The sequence below is a fragment of the Lissotriton helveticus genome, chromosome 11, assembly GCF_964261635.1.
Source record: "Lissotriton helveticus chromosome 11, aLisHel1.1, whole genome shotgun sequence".
NCBI lineage: Eukaryota > Metazoa > Chordata > Amphibia > Caudata > Salamandridae > Lissotriton > Lissotriton helveticus.
In genome coordinates this window covers 1,056,037,729-1,056,065,078 of record NC_136072.1, presented here as the reverse complement: position 1 = coordinate 1,056,065,078, position 27,350 = coordinate 1,056,037,729, and the positions used below count along the sequence as shown (strand labels likewise).

Genomic DNA, 27,350 nt, shown 5'->3' with positions numbered 1-27,350 from the left:
TGGGGGAAGACCGGGTCGCATCTGAGAGGTGACTGGGGCTTTCAAGCCTCTGGCCGTGATATGCTAAATCACTAGCCATCCTGCTGGAGGAGGTGTGAACACCTTCCTCCTGAGCAGGCATGGTTTCTGTTCTCCGAACGTGAGCTTCCACCTGCAGAGGGGTCAGAAACATGTCTGTAGTGGCAGGCTGAACGATACCAGTAAACCAGCACACTAGATAGTGGTAGGTTTTTCAGGGGGCACCTGTAAAAGGTGCCCTCTGGGTGCATGTCATAATACATCTTGTACTGGCAACAGTACATATTTATTAAGACAAGATGTTTGATACCAAACACCATAGGTTTCAGTAAAGCCATCTTGTAACTGAGGAACTCGTAGTGACTAGTGCCCAGAACCTATACTTAAGATCGCTTTCCTGTTCACTTGTACCATATAGTAATTGAACTAGACAGCACAGGGACATATCTGCTCATGCAGATATGCCTTCACATGTAAGATAATGCACCCTGCCTTAGGGCTACAAGGTCTGCTGTAGGGATGACTTGCATATATTGCGTGCAGTGACTTTGGTGTGACACACAGTGAGTGTGCTATGTCATGTTTTGACTCTTGTTGTGCACCATGACACGCAGTTTGCAATGGCAGGCTGCATGCAATTTGTATGGGGGTCCTTTAGGGCAGCATAACATATGCTGCAGCCCTCACCGACCCTCTTTGGTACCCATGACCTAGGTACCATGGATACCACTTACTAGGGATTTACAGGGTGCCAATGTGTGTGCCAGTTGTTACAATCAGACTATTTTACCTTGTTTTAGGGACAAAGCACTGGCACTGGGCCCTGGTTAGCAGGGACCCAGTGCACATCAATCGGTACCAGTTGCAAAAAGTGAGTGACCATGACAAAAACGGGCACTTTACTACATCAGCCAACTTACCTTAGAGTCTTGCTTTAGCAGGGCTCAGAGTCCATTCCCATGAGCAAGACACTGCAGACAGTTTTTCTCCTTTGCTAGCGACCAGGTAAAGCAGTTGCAGTTCATGTTGATGCTGCCGCTCTTCGTCAGAACTTTATTAGGCTGTAGAAGAGGACCGAAGACTGCCCTGCTGCACTGAGATCTGACTCCCTAGTACCAGTGGTGCCTTTTTTGCCCAGAAACTGCCCTTAGAGGAGTTTGTGGTCACTAGCCAATGGGCTGCCTGGATCTCTCCCAACTGATAAAAATATTCTATGAAGTATGGAATCTAGCTATCCCAGAAGGCTATTCTGCCCACTCTCAAGATGCCAGATTCCCTCTCTCGGTCTCGAGATTAGTAACCCTCCCTTGGAGTGTAGCTACCTGTGGGCTACATTCCCACAGCATAGCTTCCAAGTTTTCAGTTTGGTCATGTGACATTTCCATGGTTAAAATGCACTTATGAGTGACATTCAACTTCAAATGAGTGACACATGCCGTGAGTAAAAGCAAGCAATCAAGTGTATTGAAAGAGCTCAAATATAAGAAGCTTCAAACTTTTGAGCAGTGAAGTTTCTAAAAATAACTTGAAACTAATGCGAACCTTAAGTTATGTCACTAACTTAAAACCTCTTTCTAAGATGTCATTCTATAATTCATAATAAGCTGCAGAGAGCACAGCTCAGGAACAGGGAGCACTGGTTGCCCCTCTATACTACCGAACTACGCTGAATACAGCTCATGAAAAACTCAAATTCAGCGTTAACCGTATGAACTTAAGTTAGTGTAGATTGCTCATTGATGATGCGATCAGCATGTGAACAAAGTGCAAATGTAAGATGCTCACAAGCTTCCTCAACTTTGGTAATCAAGACTCGAGCTTTCAGAATATGATTCCTTCTCAGTGGGTGTTTCTATATGTAAAATGCAATACAGACGAAGTAGCTTGCTGACAACAAATGAAAGCATATTGGACAAGCGTGTCACCTGTGCTCCCTTATTTACTGAACCTATCTGCTTGCTGTGACCGAAACAACTCATCCCTTATTGGCCATTAAAGTCTAATTTCTCCATTAATTGGCAACAGGAGAGCGAAATTAAGATGGGAAGTAGCATTGCTTACCATTTCCCTTCAGGAGGTTTCTGCCGTTCATTCAAAACGTGCACTGACAAAGATACAGGCCTCAAAATCCTAAATAATTGACTAGACCTGCAGGTCTAGTGACTTAAATAATCTACTTGACTTAATAATAATGCTCTTAACCCATAAACTGGTTTCAAATCATGTGATCCTGGGCATATATTGTAATTCACTGAAGCCATTTTGTTCTTCACAAATGACAGGCCCTTCAAACACGCGAGTCTGCCATACAGAAAACTGTTTTGTTTGGTTTAATAGACTAAACTTTAGCTACATATGTAATAAAAAGCTAGCCACATACAGGATACACATGGTCGCTGACTTGCCTCAATTCATTAACTGCATTGTCATCAGTGCGTGGGCCGAATGTTTCTCAACTCATGTTTAAAAACAGTCACTTTTAATAAATAACTAAAGTATAAAGTAGCAACACTCTTATTTGTAATCAGAAGATTTTACTTTGAAATGCCCACCCAATTTTCCACTGACATGTGGTTTTAAAACTATATAGTGTACAATGTCTGGAAATCGAGTTTCTACAAATGTCATGTGCACATTACCTAGTAAAATGGTCTGATTTGTTTTGCTCCTATGTAAATCTGTATTACCATCATACTTCTGAATTACAAAATCCTGATATATTTTGAAATACTTGTACAATTCATTAAAAAGCTGTTTAAATGTGTTCAACAAATCTGACATTTTACAGTCTTTTGTTTTACAATTGTCAGATAACTGTCTTGACAAAAAGCATGAACTATAAGAGAAAGAAAACTAAACAGATAAGCACAGTTAGTAAAGACTGACCTTTGACATCTGTCTTTGAACAAACAACAAATGTGTCAAGACAAAAACAAGATTTAAAGGCGTCTTTATTGCTCATTCAATTTCTCAATGAACAGAACACCTGTTCCTTCTAGTTTAAGTTAACTCTCCAGCATGGTCGAGTAAATGCTGAACATAGCTTGACCTGATAAAATCTCACTCGACATTGAGTCGATTTTTCAAGGCCTGAGTTAATATACACAATACAGAAGTGCAGCAGAGTTAGTGGCACAGACACGCTGTAAAGAGTGCCTTCTTTGGAAACCGTGGGTGCGATGAGGGATCAGGCTTCACCTCCGCATCCTTGTTTTCTCTGCTGTGATCTCTAGGCTATTGCCTCACTCTCTGGTTGGCAGCTGGTGGTGGCTGTGCAGGTGGTGGGGTGGCAGTGGGTCGGAATGCTGGAAGTGCCCTCCGCGTAGACCGTGGTGTGATGAAAGCAGGCTGTGCTGCGGCTCTGGGGGACAACTTCAGGGCTCACACTCATGCTCCTGTCATTCCTTCAAAGCCACCCTACTGCAGGAGCCAGCTATGCAGCCCTGCCACCGCTGCCCCTGTCCTCATTGAGCACTCAGATGCCGAACTGCCTTTTAAATGCAGCTCCGACAGTCGTGGTTACTCGACCTGCTTTACCCTCACATCGCACATGTGGTCAAGGCACTAAAAATGTGATTAATGCATTTTAATGCAGTGAAGCAGGCCACCTCATTAAAATGCGTTAGTCAAACGACCGATGCGTGGTACTTGGCAGGGCTATCACGGAAAAAATGACTTGGCAATTGGCTTTGCCCTCCCTTTTCCTGCTGCTAGCTTGTCTACCTACACAATAGAGCAGCCCCTCCCACGTTTGCTTGTTACTTGCCCTTGAAAGGCAGCTTCCGATTTGAAGCTCCCTTTTGGGCCAACATATCATGGGGTTTCCTGCCTGTAGGAGGCAATACTGTCACCTTTCCTGGGAGTTGTTCAGACGTCTCTCCAGGAGGGCAGAAGGCTGTCTCATAGCCAGTCTCGGCAAATGGCCACCTGAAGACTTGGGCAACAGAGTAGCAACTTTCTAAAAGTTGCATGTGTAGGAAGCTTGCTCTGTATATACTATACCAAAGTAAGCTATAGTGTGCGCAGAGTCCAGTGGATCCCCAAAGGTAGGCAGAGGTAAAAGTAGATAATACCTTACTCTGTGTTGTAGTGTGGATGAGCAGTAATGCTTCATCAGAGGGTAGTGTTAAGCTTTTGTTGTACACTTAAGTTGTGCATCCATAGAATATGAATGCATCCCTGAAATTGGGCACACCGTGGGTTCTTTGAAAAAAAGACTCCACTATTAGGTTAGCTTAAGTTGTTGTATTTATATTTTGTATTCCAACTTGGTAACTTGATATTTCCATCAAGACGGAAGATTCTCTTCTACAAACCAGAGCTTTGCAGAGCTTATGATGAAACAACTACCAGTTCTAGGTTCTTCTAAGAACAATATCTGCATAATTACAGACAGATTGCATGGAAAATCTCGGCGGTAAAAGGAAGAAAAGCAAGTACAGTATCTATGCAGAACTGAGACTCAAAAGGGGCAAAGTGAATATAAGTAATGAACGACAAATTCCAATTGACAAAGCAACTAACTGAAAATATTAACAAGCAAGAGAGAAAGAGGTGTCTGCTCTGCACGGTACCGGTTATAGGAAACCATGACTACCAACGCATAGATTAATCAAGGAGGATTCAGATAAAATACATTGTTAAAAACAAAAGTAATCTAAATGAACAGAGCTCCTTGAGAAAGGGCATGGATGCCCGAAATGCATCGGAGCATTGTTGAAATATACTGGATATGTGGATCATTGAATGAAATTTAAAACTATATGATGGAAATATCAAGTTACCAAGTTGGAATACAAAATATAAATACAACAACTTAAGCTAACCTAATAGTGGAGTCTTTTTTTCAAAGAACCCAAGGTGTACCCAATTTCAGGGATGCATTCATATTCTATGGATGCACAACTAAGTGTTAAAGATATAACGTAACAGGACGGATACGTAACCTGACGGAGCACCCAACCTCATCTTTAACCCATTACAAATCTTACTTACAAAACGCAGTGCTGTGCACCTCCGCCATAATCAGATTGTCAAAGCTTTTGTTGTACACACACAGGCACAAAATGTCACACACTCAAAGATTGAACTCAGACCAATTTGTATCAAAAATATTATTTAGTTATTTTATTTCTAGAACCAAGCCAAGCCTGATGCAGGTAAGTGAAATAATACTTTGCAAAAATCGTATGCAGTTATTTACAGTTGAATGCAGGTTCAAATGCAGTTGGTTGAATTACAGATAAGTCCACAGTTCTGTAAAGTAACTAAAAAGTAATGTAGATTACTGTGCACATTACTTTTTTAGATTTTGTTACCTTTGCTAATCAGTGTAATATGCCTAGATATCACACTGACATTTCTTAAACAAAAGGTAAGTCACTGTAAAAGTGGCTCTGTATATGCTGGACGAAAGTAAGGTGCAGTGTGCACAGAGTCCACATTCCCCAGAGGTATGGCAGAGGCAAAAGTTAGATATAACCTTACTGTCTAAAGTGGTAGCTTGGTCGAGAGGTAAGGCAGTATCAGAGGACAGTGTAAAGCACTTGTTGTACACTCAGTCAATCAATCAATCAATCCAATGGCATTTATATAGCGCGCTACATACCCGTAGGGTCTCAAGGCGCTGGGGGAGGGGGGGTGCCGCTACTGCTCGAACAGCCAGGTCTTCAGCTTCTTCCTGAAGGAGAGGTGGTCTCGGGTCAGGCGCAGGTCGGTCGGGAGGGAGTTCCAGGTCTTGGCGGCCAGGTAGGAGAAGGACCTTCCTCCTGTGGTCGCTCTTCGGATGCGGGGGACGGCGGCGAGGGCGTGGTTGGCTGATCGGAGGTGGCGTTTGGGAGCGTAGAAGTTGATCCGGTTGTTGAGGTAGCTCGGGCCTTGGTCGTGTAGGGCTTTGTGTGCGTGGGTGAGGAGGCGGAAGGTGATTCTTTTGTTGACGGGGAGCCAGTGGAGGTCTCTCAGGTGTCCGGAGATGTGGCTGGTTCGTGGGATGTCGAGGATGAGTCTGGCTGAGGCGTTCTGGATCCGCTGGAGTCTCTTCTGGAGCTTGGCGTGGTACCGGCGTAGAGGGCGTTGCCGTAGTCCAGTCGGCTGGTGACGAGGGCCTGGGTGACGGTCTTCCTGGTCTCGGTGGGGATCCACCAGAAGATCTTCCGTAGCATGCGCAGGATGTTGAAGCATGACGAGGAGACGGCGTTGACTTGTCTGGTCATGGAGAGGGAGGAGTCCAGGATGAAGCCCAGGTTGCGTGCATGGTCTGTCGGTTTGGGTGCGGTGCCCAGGGCGGGAGGCCACCAGGAGTCGTCCCAGGCGGAGGGTGAAGAGCCCAGGATGAGGACCTCCGTCTTGTCAGAGTTCAGTTTCAGGCGGCTGGTCGTCATCCACTCGGCTACTTCTTTCATCTCTTCGTGCAGGTTGGCTCTGGCGGCGGCGGGGTCGTTGGTCAGGGAGAGGATCAGCTGGGTGTCGTCGGCGTAGGAGATTATGCTGAGGTTGTGTTGGCGTGCGATGGCCGCGAGGGGGCTCATGTAGACGTTGAAGAGGGTGGGGCTCAGCGAGGATCCTTGGGGGACGCCGCAGATGACTTCGGAGGCCTCTGACTTGTACGGTGGTAGGCGGACTCTCTGTGTTCTTCCAGCGAGGAAGGAGATGATCCATTCCAGTGCTTTCTCCTGGATTCCGACGTTCCTGAGGCGTTGCACTAGGGTGCGATGGCAGACAGTGTCGAATGCTGCGGAGAGGTCTAGGAGGATGAGGGCCACTGTTTCTCCGTTGTCCATCAGGGCTCGGATGTCATCGGTGGCGGCGAGGAGGGCGGTCTCGGTGCTGTGATTGGCTCGGAAGCCGGACTGTGAGGGGTCGAGGGATCCATTTGTCTCGAGGAAGGCGGTCATCTGCTTGTTGACGGTCTTCTCGATGACTTTGGCGGGAAACGGGAGGAGCGAGATGGGGCGGTAATTCTTGAGTTCGGTGGGGTCCGCTGTGGGTTTCTTGAGTAGAGCGGTGAGTTCGGCGTGCTTCCAGCTCTCGGGGAAGGTGGCGGTGTCGAAGGATGTGTTGATGTCTCGCAGGTGGGGTGCGATGACGGCGTTGGCCTTGTTGAAGACGTGGTGGGGGCAGGGGTCGGTCGGTGATCCGGAGTGGATGGAGTTCATCGTGCGGATGGTGTCTTCGGTGCTGATCGGGGTCCAGGCGTGCAGGGTGGTGGTGGGGGGTGGTTGTTCGGTCTTGGTGTGCGTTGTTTGGGTGTTGAAGCTGTTGTGTATGTCCTTGATCTTGTTGTGGAAGTATGAAGCGAGGGAGTTGCAGAGGTCTTGCGATGGGGTGATGTCGTTGTTTCCTGCGCTGGGGTTGGATAGCTCTTTCACGATGTTGAAGAGTTCCTTGCAGTTGTGTGCGTTGTTGTCCAGCCGGTCCTTGAATGCAGTTTTCTTGGCGGCGCGGATCAGCTGGTGGTGCTTCCGGGTGGCAAGCTTGAAGGTGGTCCTGTTGTCTGGTGTAGGATCCCTTTTCCAGACTTTCTCGAGGGCTCTGCAGTTCTTCTTGGAGCTCTTGAGTTCGTCGGTGAACCACGGGGCTTTCTTGCTGCCGGGTCTGCTGGGCGGGGTCCTCATCGGGGCGAGCTCGTCCGCGCAGGTGCTGATCCACTTCGTGAGGTTGTCAGCAAAATGGTCTCACCCACTCAAGAACTGAACTCTAGGCCAATTGTTTTGTATATACAAATATATAGTTTAGGTTATTTTAGAACCACAAGTAGGTACCTCGATTACTTTCTCAGAATGAGAAGTTGCAATTGAATACTTTCAAATAGCAATAGACTTTTAAATGCAATAGTTAGTTGTTGCTATATGCAACACAAGTTAAACACAATTTAACATTGAGTTCAATGGGAGTTTTTAAGTAAATGCAATAAAATTACTTTACGTAGGTTTTTCTTACTCGGGGCTGGATCCTGGATGCAGCCCTGGTGCATTTCCTGTAAACAGTTGAAAGAAATAGTTTTTGTTACACAGGCGTTTTTTAAGGAATATTTGTAAGTTTTGAAAATCGACACTTAAAAGAAATTCTGGTGAAAACCAGGCAATGTATTCCTATGAAGGAAAATTGGGTTAACAGTAAATCACGGTTTTAATTACTTTTCAGGTTCAGTGCTGAGCTCTCTCCTGATAACAGGTGAGTAATTTCGTTTTCGTTGATCGGCTGATTTTTTTTGTGAATATTTTAAAGTTGCAAAACTTGACACTTCAAAGAAATTGAAACCCAGCCAATGTGACCCTATGGAGAAAAATAAGTCATCAGTCTTTGGGTAAGTACTCGGCTGGCAAAGTTAAGGTTCTGGGGGTAGACTCAGGGGTCTCCCAGGGTCAGGTAAGTACAGTTGTTACACCCTCAGCGGCACAGGGGCAGCCAGGTGCAGTGTGAGTAGGCTCAATGTTATCCTATAGAGGGGCCTTTGGTTGGTGGCTGCTAGCAGGCAGACCACACGGCTGTGAGAGCTGAGCTCCTGGTCACTTGCACAGGGCAAGTGGGGAAGTAGAGTAGGATAGATGCTGCACTTCCAGTGCCACTCGGGTGGCTGGGTGCCCAATGTTATTCAATGGGAAAGCTGGAAGTTGAACAAAGGCTGCAGGCTCGGGGACAGAGATTCTCCAGGTGCGACCAACACTTCCAGAGGTAAGTTGGGATCTTGGAGGATAGGTAGACACCCAGGAGTTGGGCACGTGGGGCGCCGGGTGCAGGGGTGTCTTTTGACGTCGGGAAATCTTACCCTCTGCTGGTCGTGGTTGATGGGGTCCCTTGTTGTGAGGCTGCAGGGGTCGTCCGGATCGTCGAGGAGGGTCCTTGGGTGCTGGATTCTTGGTCACAGTTGCCATGGGGACGTCCTTGTGGTCTTTGTCCACTCAGGCATGGGCCGGGCTCGGCGGGTGCAGTGTGTGCTGGATTTGCGGTTCCTGGCTGGCACCACGGGTTGTTGCTGTTTGAGCAGAACCATTGCTCATGGGAGTCCCAGTCTTTAGATGAGCAAGGCAGGCAGGTCTTCCGGGGTTTTCGAGGTTGCTGTCCGCAGGAGACACCAGGGTATTAGCAGGAGCAGGTTCAAGGCCGGTAGGGCTGGGGCCAAGTCAGTTGGTGTCGTCCTCTTGTTAGCAGCTGCACAGTAGGTCTTCTTTCTTCTTGTTCTTCTTGTTTCAAAATCGGGATCGGCGGAAGGAAGGGTCAGGGTGCCCGTAAATACTACATTTAGGGACTTTGTAGGTAGGGCAAGGGCAGGGACCAATGGGTCCCTGTCCTGTGGTGAGTACACCCCCCTATCCTGCCACTCTCCAGTGGGAGAGCGGCAGGAGCCTAGCTCTGATTGGGTAGGGCTCCTCATCCTCAAGATGGCAGGAGCCCAGAGTTGTGTTTCACCTCGCTTCTCCCACCTGAGGGGTGGGGTTGGCAAAGACTGGCACACCCCCTTTCCTCACTTAGGGTTTCCCACCTGTCTTCCCGCCAGAGTGGGGGTCAGAACAGGTGGGGGCCAGTTGCGGAGTACAGCAAGTGGTCTGGAAAAGCTCACAAAGGCGGCATTCCTTTGAAGCTTCCCCATCTCATCCTGGGGGAGGAGGCTTGGCACCTCATCCCAGGATGTGCATTGTTTCAGACCCCCGAGAGCGGCAAGCTCCAGACCTAGGGGTCCAGAAACATGTCTGGTGGTGGCAGCCTCGGTAGCCACGCAGTCAGGACACTGGGAGTTGGTTAGGTTTCAGGGGGCATCTCTAAGATGCCCTCTGTCGTGCATTTGGCATTGAATCCCACACTGGCATCAGTGCGGGTTTAATGTGCTGAGAAGTTTGATACCAAATATCTGTCTTCAGTGAAGCCATTATGGTGCTGTGGAGTTCGTAATGACCACCCCCCAGCACCATATACTCTTAATGGCATCACTGCACTTACAGTGCACAGGAATGTCCCTGGGTACTGTAGGGGCACAGGGCACATGCACCTGTGCCCACACCACTGGCATAGTTCATCCAGCTAGAGGGGTGACTGAGGTATGCCAGGGCAGTGTGTTTGTGGACTCTTTGTTTAGTTCTGCACCAAGACACTCAGCCTGCAAAGGCAGTGTGTGTGTGTGTCAGGGTACAGGGCCCCTAAGGGTGGCACAATAAGTGCTGCAGCCCTTAGGGATTTTCTCTAGCCACAGTGCCCTGGGTACCTAGGGTACCATTTACGAGGGACTGTCATGTGGTCAGAGATGCCAATTGAGTTTTGGTTTCAACAGTTTTAGGGCAGGAACACAGGCCCTGGGGTACCTGATTGGCAGGAACCCAGGGCACACTCACTCAAAGTACATCAGCAATTCAGCAAAAAGTGGGGGCATACCATGCAAAAAAGATGGCACTTTATCACATTCACTTATAGAACATTTACAGTTTTTCGGTGTTTTATTCAAACTAACTCCACACTTAAAGGAATTTTCAGGGAAAAGAAGTCAATGTAGTCCTATGGATGGAAATAAAGTTAACGGTTTTCAGGTGAGTACTTATTTGTTGGATTTGGTATTCTAGAGTTAGAACCAGGGTTGCCACAGGGTCGAGGATGCACTCTCAGAACACTGAGTGCTGAGGCCCATTGTTATTCAACAGGGTTTTGGGGATTTCCGGTTGGTGGATGCCCCCGAGCAGGCCACAAGATTGTGGGAGCAAAGCTCCTGATAGTTAGGCTCAGGGCAAAGGGGGTTCTGAGTTAGCACACAAGGTACACCCGTGGTGGGGCAGGGACGGCTGGATGCAGGGTGCTGTTTTGGCGTTGAGTGCCCTGTTTTCAATAGGAGTTGCTGGTTTGGAATTTGGCTGCAGGCGTGGTCCAGGAAGACTTACGGGAGGAACAAACAGCTGGGCAGGTAAGTTCGAGGACTCTGGGACGTAGGTGCACCTCGGGTTCTCTTCTCCAGGGTGGCTGGTTGCATGGGTGTCTTTTGAGGTCGGATTTCACCTTACCGGGCCACTTGTGGTTGGGGGGGGGGGGTCTCTGTGCAGAGGCTGCAGGTGACGTCCGGGAGTCCTGGAGGCGGTCAACCCACGGTGGACTCTGACTCTGGAGAGCTGGGGGACCTTGCTGGGACCGGTGAGCCACTCCAACTCTGGCTTTAGGCAACGGGCGCAGTGGTGGTTCCAGGTATCTGGTTTCTTTGTCTTCAGCAGGCTCAGAGTCTTGCTTTGGAGATTCTTTTGAACAGAGCTGCTGTTCACAGGAGATCCGGTCTTTGTGGTAGGCAGTCAGTCCTCCCAGGGTTTTTGGAGGTAGCTGCCTGCAGTACAAGGTGACTATTGAAGCAGGAACTCTGGAAACTGCAGGCGGGCCGGTAGGGGTGTGGCCAAGCCAGTTGTTCTCTGCAGTCTACTCTGCTGGTTGTCTTCATTTGTAGTTTGCAGGAATCTTCTTGGTTCAGGGCTGCCCCCTAAATACTGTATTTTGGGGGCGTTTTAGGGGTCTCGATCAGTAGCCAATGGGCTACTTCTCTTGGGGTGACTACACCCTTGGTGTGCTCACCCCACGTGGGGGAGTGGGCACAAACCCTAATCATGTTTAGAGAGTGCCTGCCATCTGCAAGATGGCAGGCACTGAAGAGTGGGCTTCACCTCACCCACCTGAGGGGTGGGTTTGACAGAGGTGGTCACTCCTTCTGGGCTGTACTAATTGTTCCCGCCTGTTTTCCTGCCAAAAAGGGGGGGGGGCAGCCACTCCTGATAGCAGGAGTGGCTGGGGGTTGTGTTACAAACGCAGCAAGCCTTTGAACTCCCCTGCCATAGATGGCTCTTTCTGACCTGGGGGAGGTGTGAACACCTCCACCCAGGAAAGGCTTTGTTTCTGGGCTCTGGGAACAAAGGCCCCAGGGGTCCAGAAACGTCTCCCGTGGTGGCAGGCTGGTGCTTATCAGTCAAGGAACCCATCAGAGGCTGATTATTTTTCAGGGGGCATCTTAGAGATGCCCTCTGAGTAAATTTTTTATTAAATCCCACACGGTCATCAGTGTGGGTTTAATGTGCTGAGAAGTTTGATACCAAATTGCCCAGTTTTCAGTAAAGCCATTATGGTACTGCGGAGTTCGTAATAAAAAACTCCCAGCACCATATACTCTTAAAGGCATTACTGTGCCTACAATGTCTAACAATTGGTCTGGACACTGTAGGGGTACAGTGCTCATGCACATGTACCCTCACCACTGGTATAGTGCACCCAGCTAGAGAGTTGGCTGACCAATGCCAGGGCAATTGGTTGTCGGCATGGCACACATGCAATGGAAATTCAAGATGCTCGTGTTGGCAAACTATGGCAAATCTGCATTCACTCAGGTTCAATATCAGCATGTCGATGTCACACTTACTCCCTCTGACACTCTCATTTTAGATAATCTGGACAGAGTGGGATTCTCTGCCTATGCTCCGGAGCGGGAAGTCTGGGATAGCATGGCAATGATTCTGATGATTCGGCTTCTGGCCTGGATTTCGGTGAGACTGACAGAAGCTGCTGGGTCACATGGTCTCCTGCATCCTGTTGGTACAACACGCCCGATGGCATATGCAGACTCAGTAGTGGGACCTGACGTCCTGAAGGCTCATCATCAGGGGAATCTTTCTGACCTGGTCCAGAAATTGGAGGAAACTGCAAAAGATCTGCAATGGTGGCTGATGAGCCTCAATTGAGTCAGCAATAGACATACACCGAATATCATGAATGTCCTTTGTCCAGCCGGACAGAATTTTAATTATTTTGCAAAAAATCGTTTACAAAGAATAACTCATTAGATCAGTGTAGATACCAAGTGGGCACAACCAGTGACCAACAATTTAAAGACAAAACAGGAGAAAATGTATTTACAAAAAACGTGCAAGGCGGTCTGTACTAGTGCTGAATTATACAGACTTGATTCACATTCAACACACCATTGTAAATTTTAGTTAAAGCAATATTTAGTACATATGGTGTTTACAGGTCGACGTTTCACGGTTTGTGCCCACTTGGTATCTACACTGATCTAATGAGTTATTCTTTTTAAACGATTGTTTGCAAAATAATTAAATTTCTGTCCGGCTGGACAAAGGACATTCATGATATTCGGTGTATATCTATTGTTGTTTGATTAAAAAAAACTAGGGACCACTGTTCCTTAAAATAAATTACTGCCCAAGGTCCATTGTATAATTCCTTTGGGTTTCCCTTGTTCTTAGTAGTATCAATTGAGTCAGCGGCAGACCTTTTTCTCTGTCCCTTCTCCACCCAGAGCTCAGTGGTGACAGATGCATCACTCCTCAGTTGGGATGACCATCTGGGAGAGGTAGAGATCAGAGGATTCTGTTCTCCAGCGGAGAACACATCGTGTTGGAGTTGAGCTATTTGCTTGGCATTGCAAGCCATCCATTAAAGGAAGGCTTTTTCAGGTGTTCAGACGACCACACCGCCATGTGATACTACAACAAACAGGGTGGGGTGGATTGGGTTGTGGACCCTGAACTGGAAGGCTCTGCGCCTCTGGAAATGACTGGAATGGCAGGATGTTTTAATGGTTGTACAACACCTGGCGGGTGCTCTGAACACCACAGCGTATCAACTCGATTGTCGATGCCTCGCAGGTTGCGAACGATGTCTACATCCGGAGGTGGTGCAAGGTCTGGCTGAGACTGGTGAAAACCTTGGTTTATTGTATTCGCCAAAACTGAGAACTTGGTGTCGGCTCTTCTGCGTACTGGATTGTCCAAAGCGGCTCACTCGTTCAGGCTCGAGTGGAACTTGGGACTCCTGTACACCTTACCGCTGATACCTAACCTGCCTAGAGTTCTCAAGAAGATCAGGAACGACCTGGCTCAAGTCATCCTAGTGTCTCCACTTTAGGCACTGAGAGTATGGTATACAGAACCATGTACATCTGTCCTCTGATGAGGCTGCCCCTCTGGGAGTATCTCCTGTCACAGCAACAGAGCAGGGTCCTTTACCCGAACCTGTGCATGCTCCACCTTCATATGTGGTGATTGAGCTTCCACAGTTGAGCGTTTTCAGTCTTCCTCCTGAAGTTTGTGATGTCATCTTGGCAGCCAGGTGTCCTTCCACTAAAACGGTCTATGGTTGCTGTTGGGAGAAGTTTGTGGCTCGGTATTGCTCGCCCCATGCGGTCCGCTTTCTGCACCTCTTGCAGAACTTTTTTTGGTTTGTTACTCCTTTAGCCTGGCATGATCTTGCTCAGGGCACTGTTAAAGTTAATTTGTCATCCATTTCGGCTTTCCTGCAGCTGCTGGTTCAACCCTACTTGTTTAAGTCAACCTTTTGAAAGCTTTGCAGCATTTGTTCCGAACTATTCCTTTTGTGATGCCTAATAGGACTTTAATTTGGTCCTTACTTTTCTCATGTGTTCTCTCTCTGAACCCCTTGGCTATGAAGCCAATGTTCCGGGTGGCCATATCATTGGCCGGGAGGGTCAGTGAGCTTCAGGCTCTGTTGGTCCAACCTCCATAGACGAACGGCTTTCTTTCCAGACAAGAGTCTCTCTCCTTCTGCCAGTGGTCGCCCTTTTTCACATTGGCCAGAGCATTACTCGGACTGCGTTCTATGCTACACCACATCCATCCAGGGAAGAGGAGAGACTCGATCGTTTGGACTCTAAAAGAGCTTGATCATTCTATGTTGATCACACCAAAGAACACCGTGTGAACAATCTTCCCTTTGTTTTGTTCACTGAGTGAAGAAAGGCAAGGCTATGCAGTACATTGCATTAAAATCTGCCAGGCGCTGGTGAAGAAGTAACCCTTTGAGGGCTTGCAGACTCCCTCCACCAGGGCCAAAGCTACCACTACTTCGTTAGTGTGCAGGGTACCTGTCGTGGGCATTTGCTAAGCTGCACTGATCTACCTTAACGTGTTTACGAAGCACTACTGCTTGGAGTCAGGTTTGTCTTGATGTGCATTTTTTCATTTGGTCCTCCAGGACTTTTTGGATATCTATTCTACAGTCAAGAATCTGCAATCAAAAGTCTCTAGCAGAAGAACAAGTTGCTTACCTTCAGTAACGTGTTTTCTGGTAGAGACTCTATCTAACTGCAGATTCCTCACCAATCCTCCCCTACTATGTGAACTCTGCTCTTTACCCAAAAGATCTCTCTAGACCTGGCTTCTCCAATGAGTAGCTCATGTGCTACTGGTAGCTCTCCAAAAAACTGTGTAGCTCTCCTGTGTGCAGCCCACTAAGTTAGAATAGTTTGTTTGGTTGAATTAATGGTAGTGCCTTTTATAGGCACTGAAACATCACTTTTGATGTAGATGACACGGAGCCAAACAACGCCACCTACTGTTGCGAAGAGCTACTGATGAAGATTTTCCGGATCCAGTCTGACGCCTGGGGAATATTTAAGGGTCGAAATCTTTTTGTCTACCAGAAAAAGCTGAAGGTAAATAACTTGTTCGTCGGCGCACAGGGGTAGGACTGAGTCACATCAAGCCATGTACCGGAACGTGCAGGAATTGCTTGAAAAACTATTAAGGCTTTTGTCTGGCTCATTGGGGCATTCTCATGGAAAGGAAAGAGCATTACCGAGGTGCAGTAACTTGTTTACCTTATGTGTCTTCGCACTCAGGATCAGGTAAGACAAAGCAAAAGAAGTCGAAGAAGTGACGTCGCTTTTCGCCTTCCCCTAGCCTGTCTCGCAACACAGCTCAGGGTGCGGGTGGTGCCTCCCCCACGGCTCCGACAGAGCCTACGCAGTTGCCGTCGGCCTACCCGCCCTTCCCGGGTTCGTCTGCAACTCCGGCCCAGCTGCAGGAGTTGTCAGCCATGGCCCGCCTCTGTGGCCCATCGGGCCCCACCGGCGCGCCTTTGGGCCCCATGTGTCAGACTGGGGGTCCTCGCCCTTCGTCGGCTATGGCCCAGACATCGTCGACGGCTCTGGCCACGGCACCGCGAGACCCCCATGGCTCCATGCATAGATCCCAGCCTATGTAGGTTGACCTTGTACAACCTCCACCGACGTCTATGGCACCGCCACTGGCGTCTGCCAGCTCCCCGGCCAATGTCGTCCCTGGCTTCCACCCCAACATGGAGACTGTCGATCGATGCAGATTCCGACGCCGATGAGGAATTTTTATCCCAATCTCATCCTCCTCCATCTTTCCCACCTGCCTAGCAGGTAATGGAGGACGGGTAGGACTGGGAGGGGTCTGCAGACCCTCTCGCAGCCCAATGCCAGTTATACCCGGGCTGGGCAGAGGATTTGGGGGATGCCGGTGTTCTGGATTTCTCACCAGAACCTAGCGCACTGTCTCCTTCTACCGTGGCTACGGAGGAGGGTGGTACTTATTTAGTGGTGTTGCGTAGGGCAGCAAAGGTTCTCCACCTCTAGCTCCATACTGTGGCAGTCAGGACTAACCTCCTGACAGAAGTGCTTTGGCTGGCGGCTTCCTCTGCGGAGCCGCTGCTGCCCTTTAATGATGCACTTTCAGACGTCCTTTGGGGCACCTGGTCCAGGCCCAACACAGGGGCTCCTGTGGATAGGAACATGGCCAGACGTCATCTCCTGGCCCCGGGCGACCCCATTTTCCTCTTCCAACACCCTACCCTTGAGAGCTTGGTTGTCCAAACCTCTGTGTCCCCAAGCGCATTCCCTCCTGCTCCTCCGGACAGGGAATCCAAGAAACTGGAGCAGTTTGGGAAGAGGATTTTCTCTTCTGCCAGTTCAGAGCTGCGGACTATGAACACTGCATGCCTCTTGAGCCATTATTCCCACTCTGTGTGGGATACGGTGGCGCCGGTGCTGCCTCAGTGTCCAGAGGACGCCCGGACGGTGCTCTCCCAAGCTGTTGCTAAGGGGAGAGATGCAGCCAAGTTCACGATTCGTTGTGGCATTGACACCGCCGAATCGCTGGGCAGAGCAATCTCCACGAGAGTGGCGCTACGCCGTCCCGCTGGCTGAGGACCCGCTGGCTTTTCAGGGGATGTCCAGTACACTCTGATGGACATGCCTTTTGATGGCACTCGCCTTATTGGCGACTAGGCAGATAGTGCGTTGGAGCGCTGTATGGACTCGCGGGCTACGGCTAATTCCTTGGGCCTTTCGGGCATGCACACTCCTTCGGCATCTACTTTTCGCTCCTTTCGTGGCCAAGGAAGATGCGCCCAAACATGTTCATTTCAAAGCCACAGGCATGCACAGCGGCAGTCTCAGCGCCACCGCGGACATGAGACCCGCCGAGGTGGGTCACAGGGCCAGCGAGCGGGTCAATCCACCACCTCCCCTGCCACCACTGCCTCCAAACCTTCCTAGTCCGGTGTTTCAGGTCCACCACAAGCCAGTGGTGGCAGGATTTGCCATCACCTCCCCCAATGGTGCACCATCACTACGGACAGGTGGGTTTTACAGATTGTCAAGAGGCTACTCCCTCCCCTTCGAGACCACCCCTCCAGCCACTTCAGTACCACCGCATGTGTGGGGATCACTTGGCACTTCTCCAGCTAGAAGTTGAGGTCCTCTTGGCCAAGTGTGCCATCGAGCGCGTTCTGACACCAGAAGTAGGTCGTGGTTGTTACTCCCACTACTTTCTGGTGCCCAAGAAGGACAAAGGACTGCGTCCTATCTTAGACCTTCGGAACGTCAATCGCTTCCTCTGGAAGAAGTTCAAGATGCTCACACTTGCTCAGGTCTTGTCTGCCCTAGACCCGCAAGACTGGATGGTAGCGTTGGACTAGCAGGACTCTTATTTTCATATCCCCATCTTGCCAGCCCACCTGCGTTACCTTCGGTTCATCATAGGCCATGAGCACTTTCAGTTGACTGTGCTCCTTTTTGGCCTTACCAGCGCCCCTCGGGTGTTCACGAAAGGGATGGCGGTGGTCGCAACTCATCTGCGCAGATCAGGGGTTTCAGTCTTGCCTATCTCGACGACTGGTTGTTGAGGCCGTGCTCGCCCCAGGCAGTCGATTCCCACCTCTAGACTACGCCCGACCTTCTGCATTTGCTGGGGTTCCCCATCAACGTGCCGAGGTCACACATGATCCCCTCTCAGAAACTCCTCTTCATTGGAGCGGTTCTCGACACAGCGCAGTTTCGGGTCTATCCTCCCGAGCAGGGAGTCTGGGACATTTGGGCAATGATTCTGATTTTTCAGCCCTTGTCCTGGGTTTCGGTCAAGATGAGCTTGAGGCTTCTGGGCCTCATGGCCTCCTGCAACCTGCTGATCAATCGTACCAGATGGCATATGCGGGCTCTGCATTGGGACCTGAAATTCCAGTGGGTGCAGCATCAGAGGAACCTGTCCGACTATGTCCAGATCTTGGAGGGCACTGCACAACAATTGCAGTGGTGGGTCACGAACCAGCATTGGATCAACGGTAGATCCCTCTCCCTTCCCCAGCTGGAGCGCACAGTGGTGATAGATGCGTCCCTCCTGGGATGGGGCGGCCACATGGGAGAGGCAGAGATCAGACATCTGATCTCTGGCGGAGTCCAGGCTCCATATCAACCTTCTGGAGCTCCAGGCGATCCTACTTGCACTTAAGGCATTCCTTCCCCGCCTCAAAGGTAAGGTAGTGCAGGTGTTCACAGACAACACCACCGCCATGTGGTACTGCAACAAGCAAGGTGGGTGGGGTTGTGGACCCCATGTCAGGAGGCTCTGCGTCTCTGGACATGGCTGGAACATCAAGGCATTTCCTTGGTGGTTCAACACTTGGCAGGTTCTTTGAATGCCAGGGCGGACGAACTCAGACGCAGGTGCATGATGGATCATGAATGGTGACTTCACTCGGAGGTGGCGCAGGGTTTCTTTCAACAGAGGGGAGAGACTTGGTTAGATCTATTTGCCACCGAAGAGTACATTCAATGTCAGCTGTTCTGCGCGTTGGAATTTCCAAGGCGGCACTTGCTCAGCAACGCTTTTCGTCACGAGTGGAGTTGCGGTCTGTTGTACACCTTTCTGCCTATACCACTTCTACCCAGAGTGCTGAAGAAGATCAGGCGCGAACGGGCCAAAGTCATTCTTGTGGCCCCGGACTGGGCTCGAAGAGTTTGGTATCCTGAGCTACTCAGTATGAGTGCGGATCCCCCAATCCGACTGCCTCTTCGGGAGGACCTTCTGTTGAGGCAGCAGGGGACGATCCTCCACCCAAACCTGACCAGCCTCCACCTCTTTGCGTTTAGATTGAGCGGTGACCGTTGATTCCATTTGACTTGCCTCCTGAAGTCTGTGATATCATTCTGGCAGCCAGGCGTCCCTCCACTAAATCGGTATATGACTGCAGGTGGAACAAATGTGTGGAATGGTGCACAGCAAAGTCTGTAGATCCCCTTTCTGCTCCTCTTACAGAAGTCCGTTTGTTCCTTCTTGTTTTGGCCCGGCAGGACTCTGCTCTGGGCAATATTAAGGGCTACCTTTCAGCAATTTCGGCTTTTCTCAGTCTCCCTGATCAGCCCTCTCTTTTCAAGTCCCCTGTCGTTAGTAGATTTCTCAAAGGCATTGCTCACCTTTTCCCTCCTATTCCATGTGTAATGCCACAGTTGGACTTGAACCTGGTTCTTACTTATTTGATGTGCGCTCCTTTTGAGCTGCTTCACAACTGTCCTCTTCGTTTATTGACTTTGAAGACTGCTTTCCTGGTTGCCATCACCTCTGCTAGGCACGTGAGTGAGCTCCAGGCTCTTTCCTGTAAACCTCCTTTTCTGTCTGTTCATCCAGACACGGTTGTAACTGCATTCTACATCGGGCAAACTATCACTCTGCCCACTTTCTTTCCGCCTCTGCACCCTTCCAGAGAGGAAGAGAGGCTCCACCATCTGGACACAAAACATGCGCTCTCTTTTTACCTGAATCGCACACAACAGTTCCGGGTGAATGACCAGCTCTTTGTTTGCTATGTAGGCCCCAAGAAAGGCCAGGCTGTATACAAGAGGACTATCTCCCGCTGGGTCGTCTTGAGTATAAAAGCCATTTGTTCTCTGGCTAAAAAGACACCCTGGGCGAAGCGCTACGGCTGCGTAGTTTGCGCTACTTTGCACTACGCGAATTGCACGTAGCACAGTGCAAACACGCGTAGCGGTAATTTTTTGCTTGTTCGGGACCTCAACAACAAGTTGGCGAGAGCGAGCAAAAGGACATCATGGTGAGACTTTTTCCTGGTTCGCGATCAGCAACATCAAGTTGCCGATCGCATGCGTGGAAGATAAACCTCCCGGCGAGATTCCCAACGCGGGGAGGTCAGGTTTCTCATTTCGAGTGGTCGCGTCTACTCGCAACCGCTCGCAATCGACAGCAGATCCTCAGGTCTTGAATAATTACAGGCTGATATCTCTGCTACCTTTGTTGGGGTAGATACTGGAAACCCTTATAAATAAAAAACTGAGCCATTATTTAGAGATTAATAATATCCTGGACCCCTCGCAGTCAGGCTTTCGGCTGGGCTTTAGTACCGAGACCGCCATATTGGCGGTCTTGGATTTAATAAGACTAACCCTGGACGAGGGAGGATCCGCAATAATCATCCTCTTAGACCTCTCTGCAGCATTCGATACTGTCTCCCATCGACTGCTTGTGGAGAGGTTGCGGGAATGTGGTGGTGGGGACCTCGCTCTGAAATGGCTAAAAAGATTTCTGGCCGACAGGGCAAACGGTCATGCTGGGCCCTTTTAGGTCTCAAAAATTCCTGCTAGACAAGGGAGTCCCGCAGGGCTCTTGCTTGAGCCCCACTCTCTTTAATGTGTACATGGCTCCATTGGCAAAGATCGTTAGACCTTTTGGGTTTGAGATTATATTGTACGCGGACGATAATCAACTGATCTTCCCTATTGGATCGAACCTAAATGAGGAGAGGGTGTTTTTCGGCAGGAATGTTGGCCATCTCAAACTGGGTGGCAGAATGCTGCCTCCAACCTAATCCAGAAAAAACCAAGCTTATGCTTCTGGGAAGAACACAGAATCTTAATTTGGCCGATTGGTGGCCTGCCCAGTTGGGGACAGCCCCCAATCCCTCATCAGTAAAGAGCTTGTGAATACAATTGGATGACAAATTGACTATGAAGGACAATGTCAAAAACATCACGAGCTCTTGCTACTATAGTCTTCGACTACTCCGTAGAATTATTTCATACCTACCAGTGAAACATCGCGGAACGGTGGTACAGGCAATGGTGGTGAGCCGCCTGGACTACGGGAACGCTCTACTGGCTGAAGTGGGTGAAACCCTGGTAGCAAAACTCCAAAGTCATCTGAAACACGGCAGCAAGGATGGTCCTAAACAATCCCCCAGGCTCTCCATCACTTCCCTTACTCAAAGAGCTTCACTGGCTATCAGTGAAAAAGAGGTCATTTTTCAAGATCTGTTGTTTCACCTTTAAAGCCATCAACGGAACAGGTCCTGGTTACTTGCAAAAGAAACTTTGTAAGCAGACCTCCTGCTGTAACCTGAGATCAAATGAAAGGGCACTGCTGATGATTCCGCGCATTTGGCGACTCGCTCAGGGGGCAAAGCTTTTTCATATATCGCTCCTAAGTATTGCAAATCCTTACCAGAGGCTTTGCGTAAATTCACCTCCTATCTGGTTTTTAGGAAACTAATTAAGGCCTTCTTATGTTAATTCTCTTCAGCTCGGGTACATAATTTCTCTCTCCGGTTTTCGCCTAAGTAAGCACTGGAATGCCCCTGGGTGAGTCATGCGCTATATAAGAGGCCAGTAACATAACAATGAGAAACTACAAGTCCGCGTTGAGGAAGCTGCTGCTAGAGTAGAAATGTACTCTAGCGACAGAAAACGACTGATTGCACTGTGCAAGATGAGGTTTGCACTGATTGCACAGTGCAGGCAAGCATCCGGCACTGTGCAATCAGTGCAAACAGCATTTTGCACTATGCAGTTCTCGTAGCTCGCGAAGTGCACTTCGATTAGCTACGCGTAGTGCTACTACATGAACTATGCCCAGGGTTACTAGAAAGGAACCTCTGGTGGGGCTATGCGCCCATTCTACCAGGGCGACAGCAGCTACTCCTGCATTGGGACGTGGTGTCCCCCTGCAAGACATTTGTCAGGCAGCCACGTGGGCCTCGCTGCACAATTTTACTAAGCATGATTGCCTTGACAGCCAAGTCCGGAGAGACTGCTTCTTTGGCCGTTCTGTTCTCCGTGACTTTCTGGTGTGATCTTGATTCACAGTCCCACCACCGGGGTTGGTATTGCTGGGGTATCTATTCTACGATAAGGAATCTTATCACTAATGTCTTTCAGATTCACAAGTTACTTACCTTCGGTAACGATATATCTGTAAGAGACATTACTTGGTGATAAATAGATTCCTTACCGCCCCACCCATCCTCCCCGTTCTGCGAACTGATTTCTAGGGTTAAGGTCATCCCTTTCAGGGCCCTAGTTTCAATGCACCGGTCAGTATCTTGCATGGCTCTGCGTTCCTGGCATGGAAAGTCGTTTACAGGTCTGACGTCCGCGTATCAGGGCGGCGTCTAAGTAGCTGCTGCGATGTGATCCCGGCGATCACGATGCCTACAACGGACGCGGATCGCACAAAGCCACCTTCTGACGTGCAGGGGTACTGCTGACAAACTTTCCGGATCCAGTCTGGCGCCTCGGGGTAATTCTAAGCTAAGGAATCTATCACGAACTAATGTCTCTTACAGATATATCATTACCGAAGGTAAATAACTTGTGTTTTAATTGGGAAGATATAATACTGATAGAGCCCTGAATTGCACACAATCTCAAGTTGTGCAATTTATTGCTGGGCAAATGTTTTATGGCCCCTTCAGCCTCGGTACCCTGGTGCAATAGCAGCAGAAAATGCATTTATTTTTTTTAGAGCGAACAGCAATTTAGTTGGCACTAAAAAGTGCTCAACACACTGATTAACAGAACAGTCCTCGGGAAAACAGGCATGAATGCAATGTTGTACATTTAAAAAACAGAAGGAACTCACCATGAACCAGTTTTCACCAAATTCTGCTTCTAGTTGGCTGTTTGCTAGTGGTGTACAGTAACTTTGTGGAACTGCTAGGCAGGATGCATCAGTAAGTACACAAGTGGGAGATGGAACCCCAAATACTTTCAGGTAATGGGGAACACCCACAGTCTGTTAATTCCTGCAGTGAATCCCAAACATGTGAGCATTTCTTTTTAAGCAGCCCATATCCCTTAAAAAATGATTTATGCTGTAAAAACCTGTTGATGTTCTCGGAAGATGTTCTCTTCACACCCTCCCCAACCCCCACACCCCCAAGGATGTGCATGATTGCCTAAGTAGAAGGTTCTTCTTTGTAAATAATTTACCTCCCTTAACTCAAAGGTCCGTAACTTACCAATGGCTTGCAACTGCAGTTGTGACCACAAACCATTAGTACATCCCATTACGTCTCAAAAATTAGAGAGGACCCCAGTTTTATCCACACTCCTATTTGGGATTCGGAAAGTTGCAAAAGTTCCTTTATGACTTGGGAAGACATTTTCCAGCTTGTGAAAAGGGCTTATTTACATGGTAATAAGCCCTTTTGTATCTGCAGATGTTGTTTTGGGAATTGCAGGCTTAACAACCACAAACTCCACTTGTACCCCAGGCTCTGAATATTTTAGTCAGCTGGCTGTAATGTGTCCTGAATGCAGGTATACATGCTTTTTTTGTGTTCAGCTAAATATACATATCCCTTAATGTGGTGTCAGTGTTTGCAATAAATTGGAATGGCACTTAAGGCCCGCAGAACTTAGTTTAAAAATGGATGGACATGCTGTCTGAGGTTAAAGAAATGGTACCTAAGATTGAGCCATCAATTCTGTTGCTGTGAATAAAATCCATCAACAGGCTCAACTTCAAACTTGTTAAATGGTTGCAGTATTTTATATTCACTGTTGAGGAAATTGCTTGAAGGTATTGGTAATAATGAATAATATCTTACGTTATTAATACCATTCTCCTAAATTTTAGATGTGGAGGGGCCTCATACTTCTCAGTCCTGTGGAGGCTTTCGGTTTCAGCCACCGCTGCCTCCTGGATCTCCATTTATTGCATCTCCTCCACCTTTACCACGAGGAACACCTCCTTCCACTCCTCCTAACTTTACTCCTCGCCCCCCACCAACTCCCACTCCTCCACCTCTTCCCAAAGGCACTCCACCTTTGACTCCTGCTGACTCTCCTATTGCATATGATCGACCAAGTTTAATATCTCAGCCAAGGGCAAGTCAAATGGATGATGATACCTTAACTATAGAAGAACTTGAGGAACAGCAGCGCTTGATTTGGGCTGCACTAGAACAATCTGAGAGTACAAACAGTGATTCTGATGCTCCTGCTGATACTCCTGTCACTGTAAATTCTATTGCATCTTCCCCAGGTAGAAGCAATTTGGACAATGCCCCAGATGGAAGACCATCATCTGAGGAAACAACGGCAGTCAAAGAAGTTCCTGGTGTGTGCATTCAGGTATACAAAACTGAACTTCCTAAACATAATCCTAAAATAGAGGAATTTTTACATAGCATAATGGATGAAGAAACTGCTTCTAATCCAGAATCTGAGCTAGCCGCAGAGAATGGTTCTGAAGCAACAGTTTGTGCAGAAAATGGACAGAAGGATGACCAAGGGGAAGATGCAGCAGATGCAGAATCGTCAAATGTCAATGTTCCTGACAGGGGTAACTTTGCAGTTGGTATAACACCATTTGAGTATGACAATATGGCAGAATCTACCGGACTTTACCTTCGATTGAGAGAAGTTCTTAAGAACTCGCCAAGAAATCAACAAAAAATGAAAAATCTCCCTTAGAAATGGTTAGGCTTTTAATCTGTGGTTATATGGGACCTGTCTGTAAAGAAGCATACATGCCTATGTCTTTTTTTGTAAGAAAATTAAGGGTGGTTGCAGTAGGAAAGTCCTCTATCCATCAAGTCCTGTATGTTTTGCATACCAATTTTCCCAGACTGAATAAACCACTCAATGGGAATCATTAGTCTAGTGAAAAGAGATACAGACCTTTTGCAAAATTGGACTCCAAAATTGATCTTGGGTGATAGACTGATTTATTGATCTGGCATGTACTCTCATACAAATGGCAACTCAAAAGAGAAACATTGCAATACAGCCCCAGGTGGATACTTAGTTTCTTTTTAATTTTTATAGAAAGTTTGACACAAGAACCTCTGTTGGAGTGGTATTTATTTTTTTAATCCGTTTGTAAATTGGTTCTACTCTTTCTACACATTCAGGACTATACTACAGACTTCTTTAATATAACAAGGTTTTAAATTTGTTACATTTTTAAATGTAAAAGTATCTAATTTAAAATTCAGCAGTTCAGGAATTGTCCGTTATCATTTAGGATACTTTTCTTTTTTTTTTATATAAATGATCCACTTATGTCAGTTTTTTAAGCCACTTCAGGGTGCTGCCTGCTTCCTCATGTAAATTTGCTGTATATATAAAATCCATTCTGTGTACAGGAGTTTAATAAATGTTTTCGCATGAATGATTTTTAAAAATGTTGGAGCCAGTTTACGACAGGACAATGTTCATACTTGTCTATCTATGATGATTGTACCTAAATAAAAAGGTGACATTTCCAGCAAACAAAAAAGACCGCCTTGATTAGAAGCAATATTTATGCAAATTCCTTTCACTTGTCATAAGAGTGGAATAGATTGTTATGTTTTCCTTTAGTGAAAAGGTCTAAATGCACTAATGGACATTTAGGTGATAGTACTTCCAGAAGTGTAACGTACAAGAAGTTTTTTATTGTGTGCTCCGTTACAGTTAAACATAATTAATTGGTTGTAGTTCTCTTTTGCTGTATACCTACTTTGTACAGTATCTTTTGTATTATGATAGATGTCGGTTTATAAGATCAATTAAATGTGCAGTGCAAAACAACCTACTCAGAAAGGAAAGAATATTGGTATTAAAATTATTTCTCCAACATAATGTTGATAGTATTAGCTTGATGCTAAATTTTCATAAACCATCTTACTGGCTTGAGTTGCAGGAATTGTTGATCATTAACACAATTCATATTTTTCCTCTACATATCATTTAAGTTACAGTAAACCACTATTGAAGTTTTTAGTTGCGCAAACTTCATTTTGTTGTGTTTTTAATGAAAGTGTATCTGAATGCCTTTTTCTGCGAGGTTAGATTTAAACTGAAAATACTATTTCACTTGTCTTATATGCTGTAAAATAAGCTGCTCTGGAAGGATTCAATTGAATTTCAGAGTAATAACTAAATTGAATTTCAGAGTAATAACTTTGGGGTTTGGGATGGGTCTTTATAGCTGTCATTTAGGCTGCCTTTGTCATTCATGCAACCTTTTCTTAAATAGTCTTTTACCCCAAAATGACCTTATTATTAAGGATGTGCCAGAGACCAGTCTTTCGCTGGCCATCATGTTAGTTTATAACACAATTCACTGACTTCACTCTTGACTTACAGGCAAATACACTATTGTATCAGGTAAAACACATCCATGTTTAGCTATTCATCCTTACAGCAGGCGCTAACAACCATCTTGAAAATCCCTCTTCAAGGTAATTGTTTATGATTTTCAATCTGCAAATGTTAGCCAAGAGCCAACCTACTTTGGAAATTCAACATCTTTCTACAAACCATATCATTGTATTCGTATTAAAATTCGTACAAAAAACTGACCTAAAAACAAGGCACGTCTAAGCAGACGAACACATACACACAACAAAACCAATATTTCAGCCACAAGCAAAGTGTTTGTATCTTGTCACTTGCTTCTGTTTATCACTATCCACCATTCTGATGTCATTTGCTACAAATGATCTCTTTTGGTGCCCATTGTGTGGATCTGGGAAGGCATCCATGCAGACTAAAGGCACCATTGTTTGCTAGTGTATCTTGTGTTAGTGGTGGTTGGTTGTGTGTGATGAGAATAGGGTTTGTTCATTGTAAGAATTTTACATTGTTAAATTATGTGATATACTGTGAAAGTAAGCTGTTTTCCTCTCATTTGAGTGTCAGTTGTCCTTTGCTTACCTCAGATATGGTGTTGTCTGTCCTAATTTATGAAATGGCATGCATTTATTTTGTATTGACCCATATTTTCCTGTTTTCATTCTGAAAGTAGAAAATGGTTGGTCTAGTTAATATTATTTAAATTTTGAAATATCTGAGAGCTTAGCCTCAAGCTTTGTACATAGATTAAGTTCCTATCCTTGACGCAAACTTGTTAGATTGTTTTTTTTTCTTCTGCCATTGGGTTTGGACATGCAACAAGGGGGCTCTGAGACTTGGATTCTTCACATTTCCCTTTGATGCCATATGGTACATAATTTGACACCTTCAATAAGGGGAGGGGGCA

The 27,350-nt window shown here is 47.3% G+C and overlaps 1 protein-coding gene across 2 annotated transcripts in view; it reads left to right on the top strand.

Moving 5' to 3' along the window:
* Positions 1–25,948, top strand: part of ZCCHC8 (zinc finger CCHC-type containing 8) — a 309,991-nt gene extending 284,043 nt beyond the window's left edge. The window contains exon 14 of one of the 2 annotated variants that reach the window (XM_078667571.1): positions 23,958–25,948. In XM_078667571.1, the coding sequence (XP_078523697.1) occupies positions 23,958–24,796 (839 nt within the window). In that variant the 3' untranslated portion in view covers positions 24,797–25,948. The remainder of the gene's footprint in view (positions 1–23,957) is intronic. The other variant, XM_078667572.1, reaches the window with a different exon arrangement.
* The last annotated feature ends 1,402 nt before the right edge of the window (positions 25,949–27,350 follow it).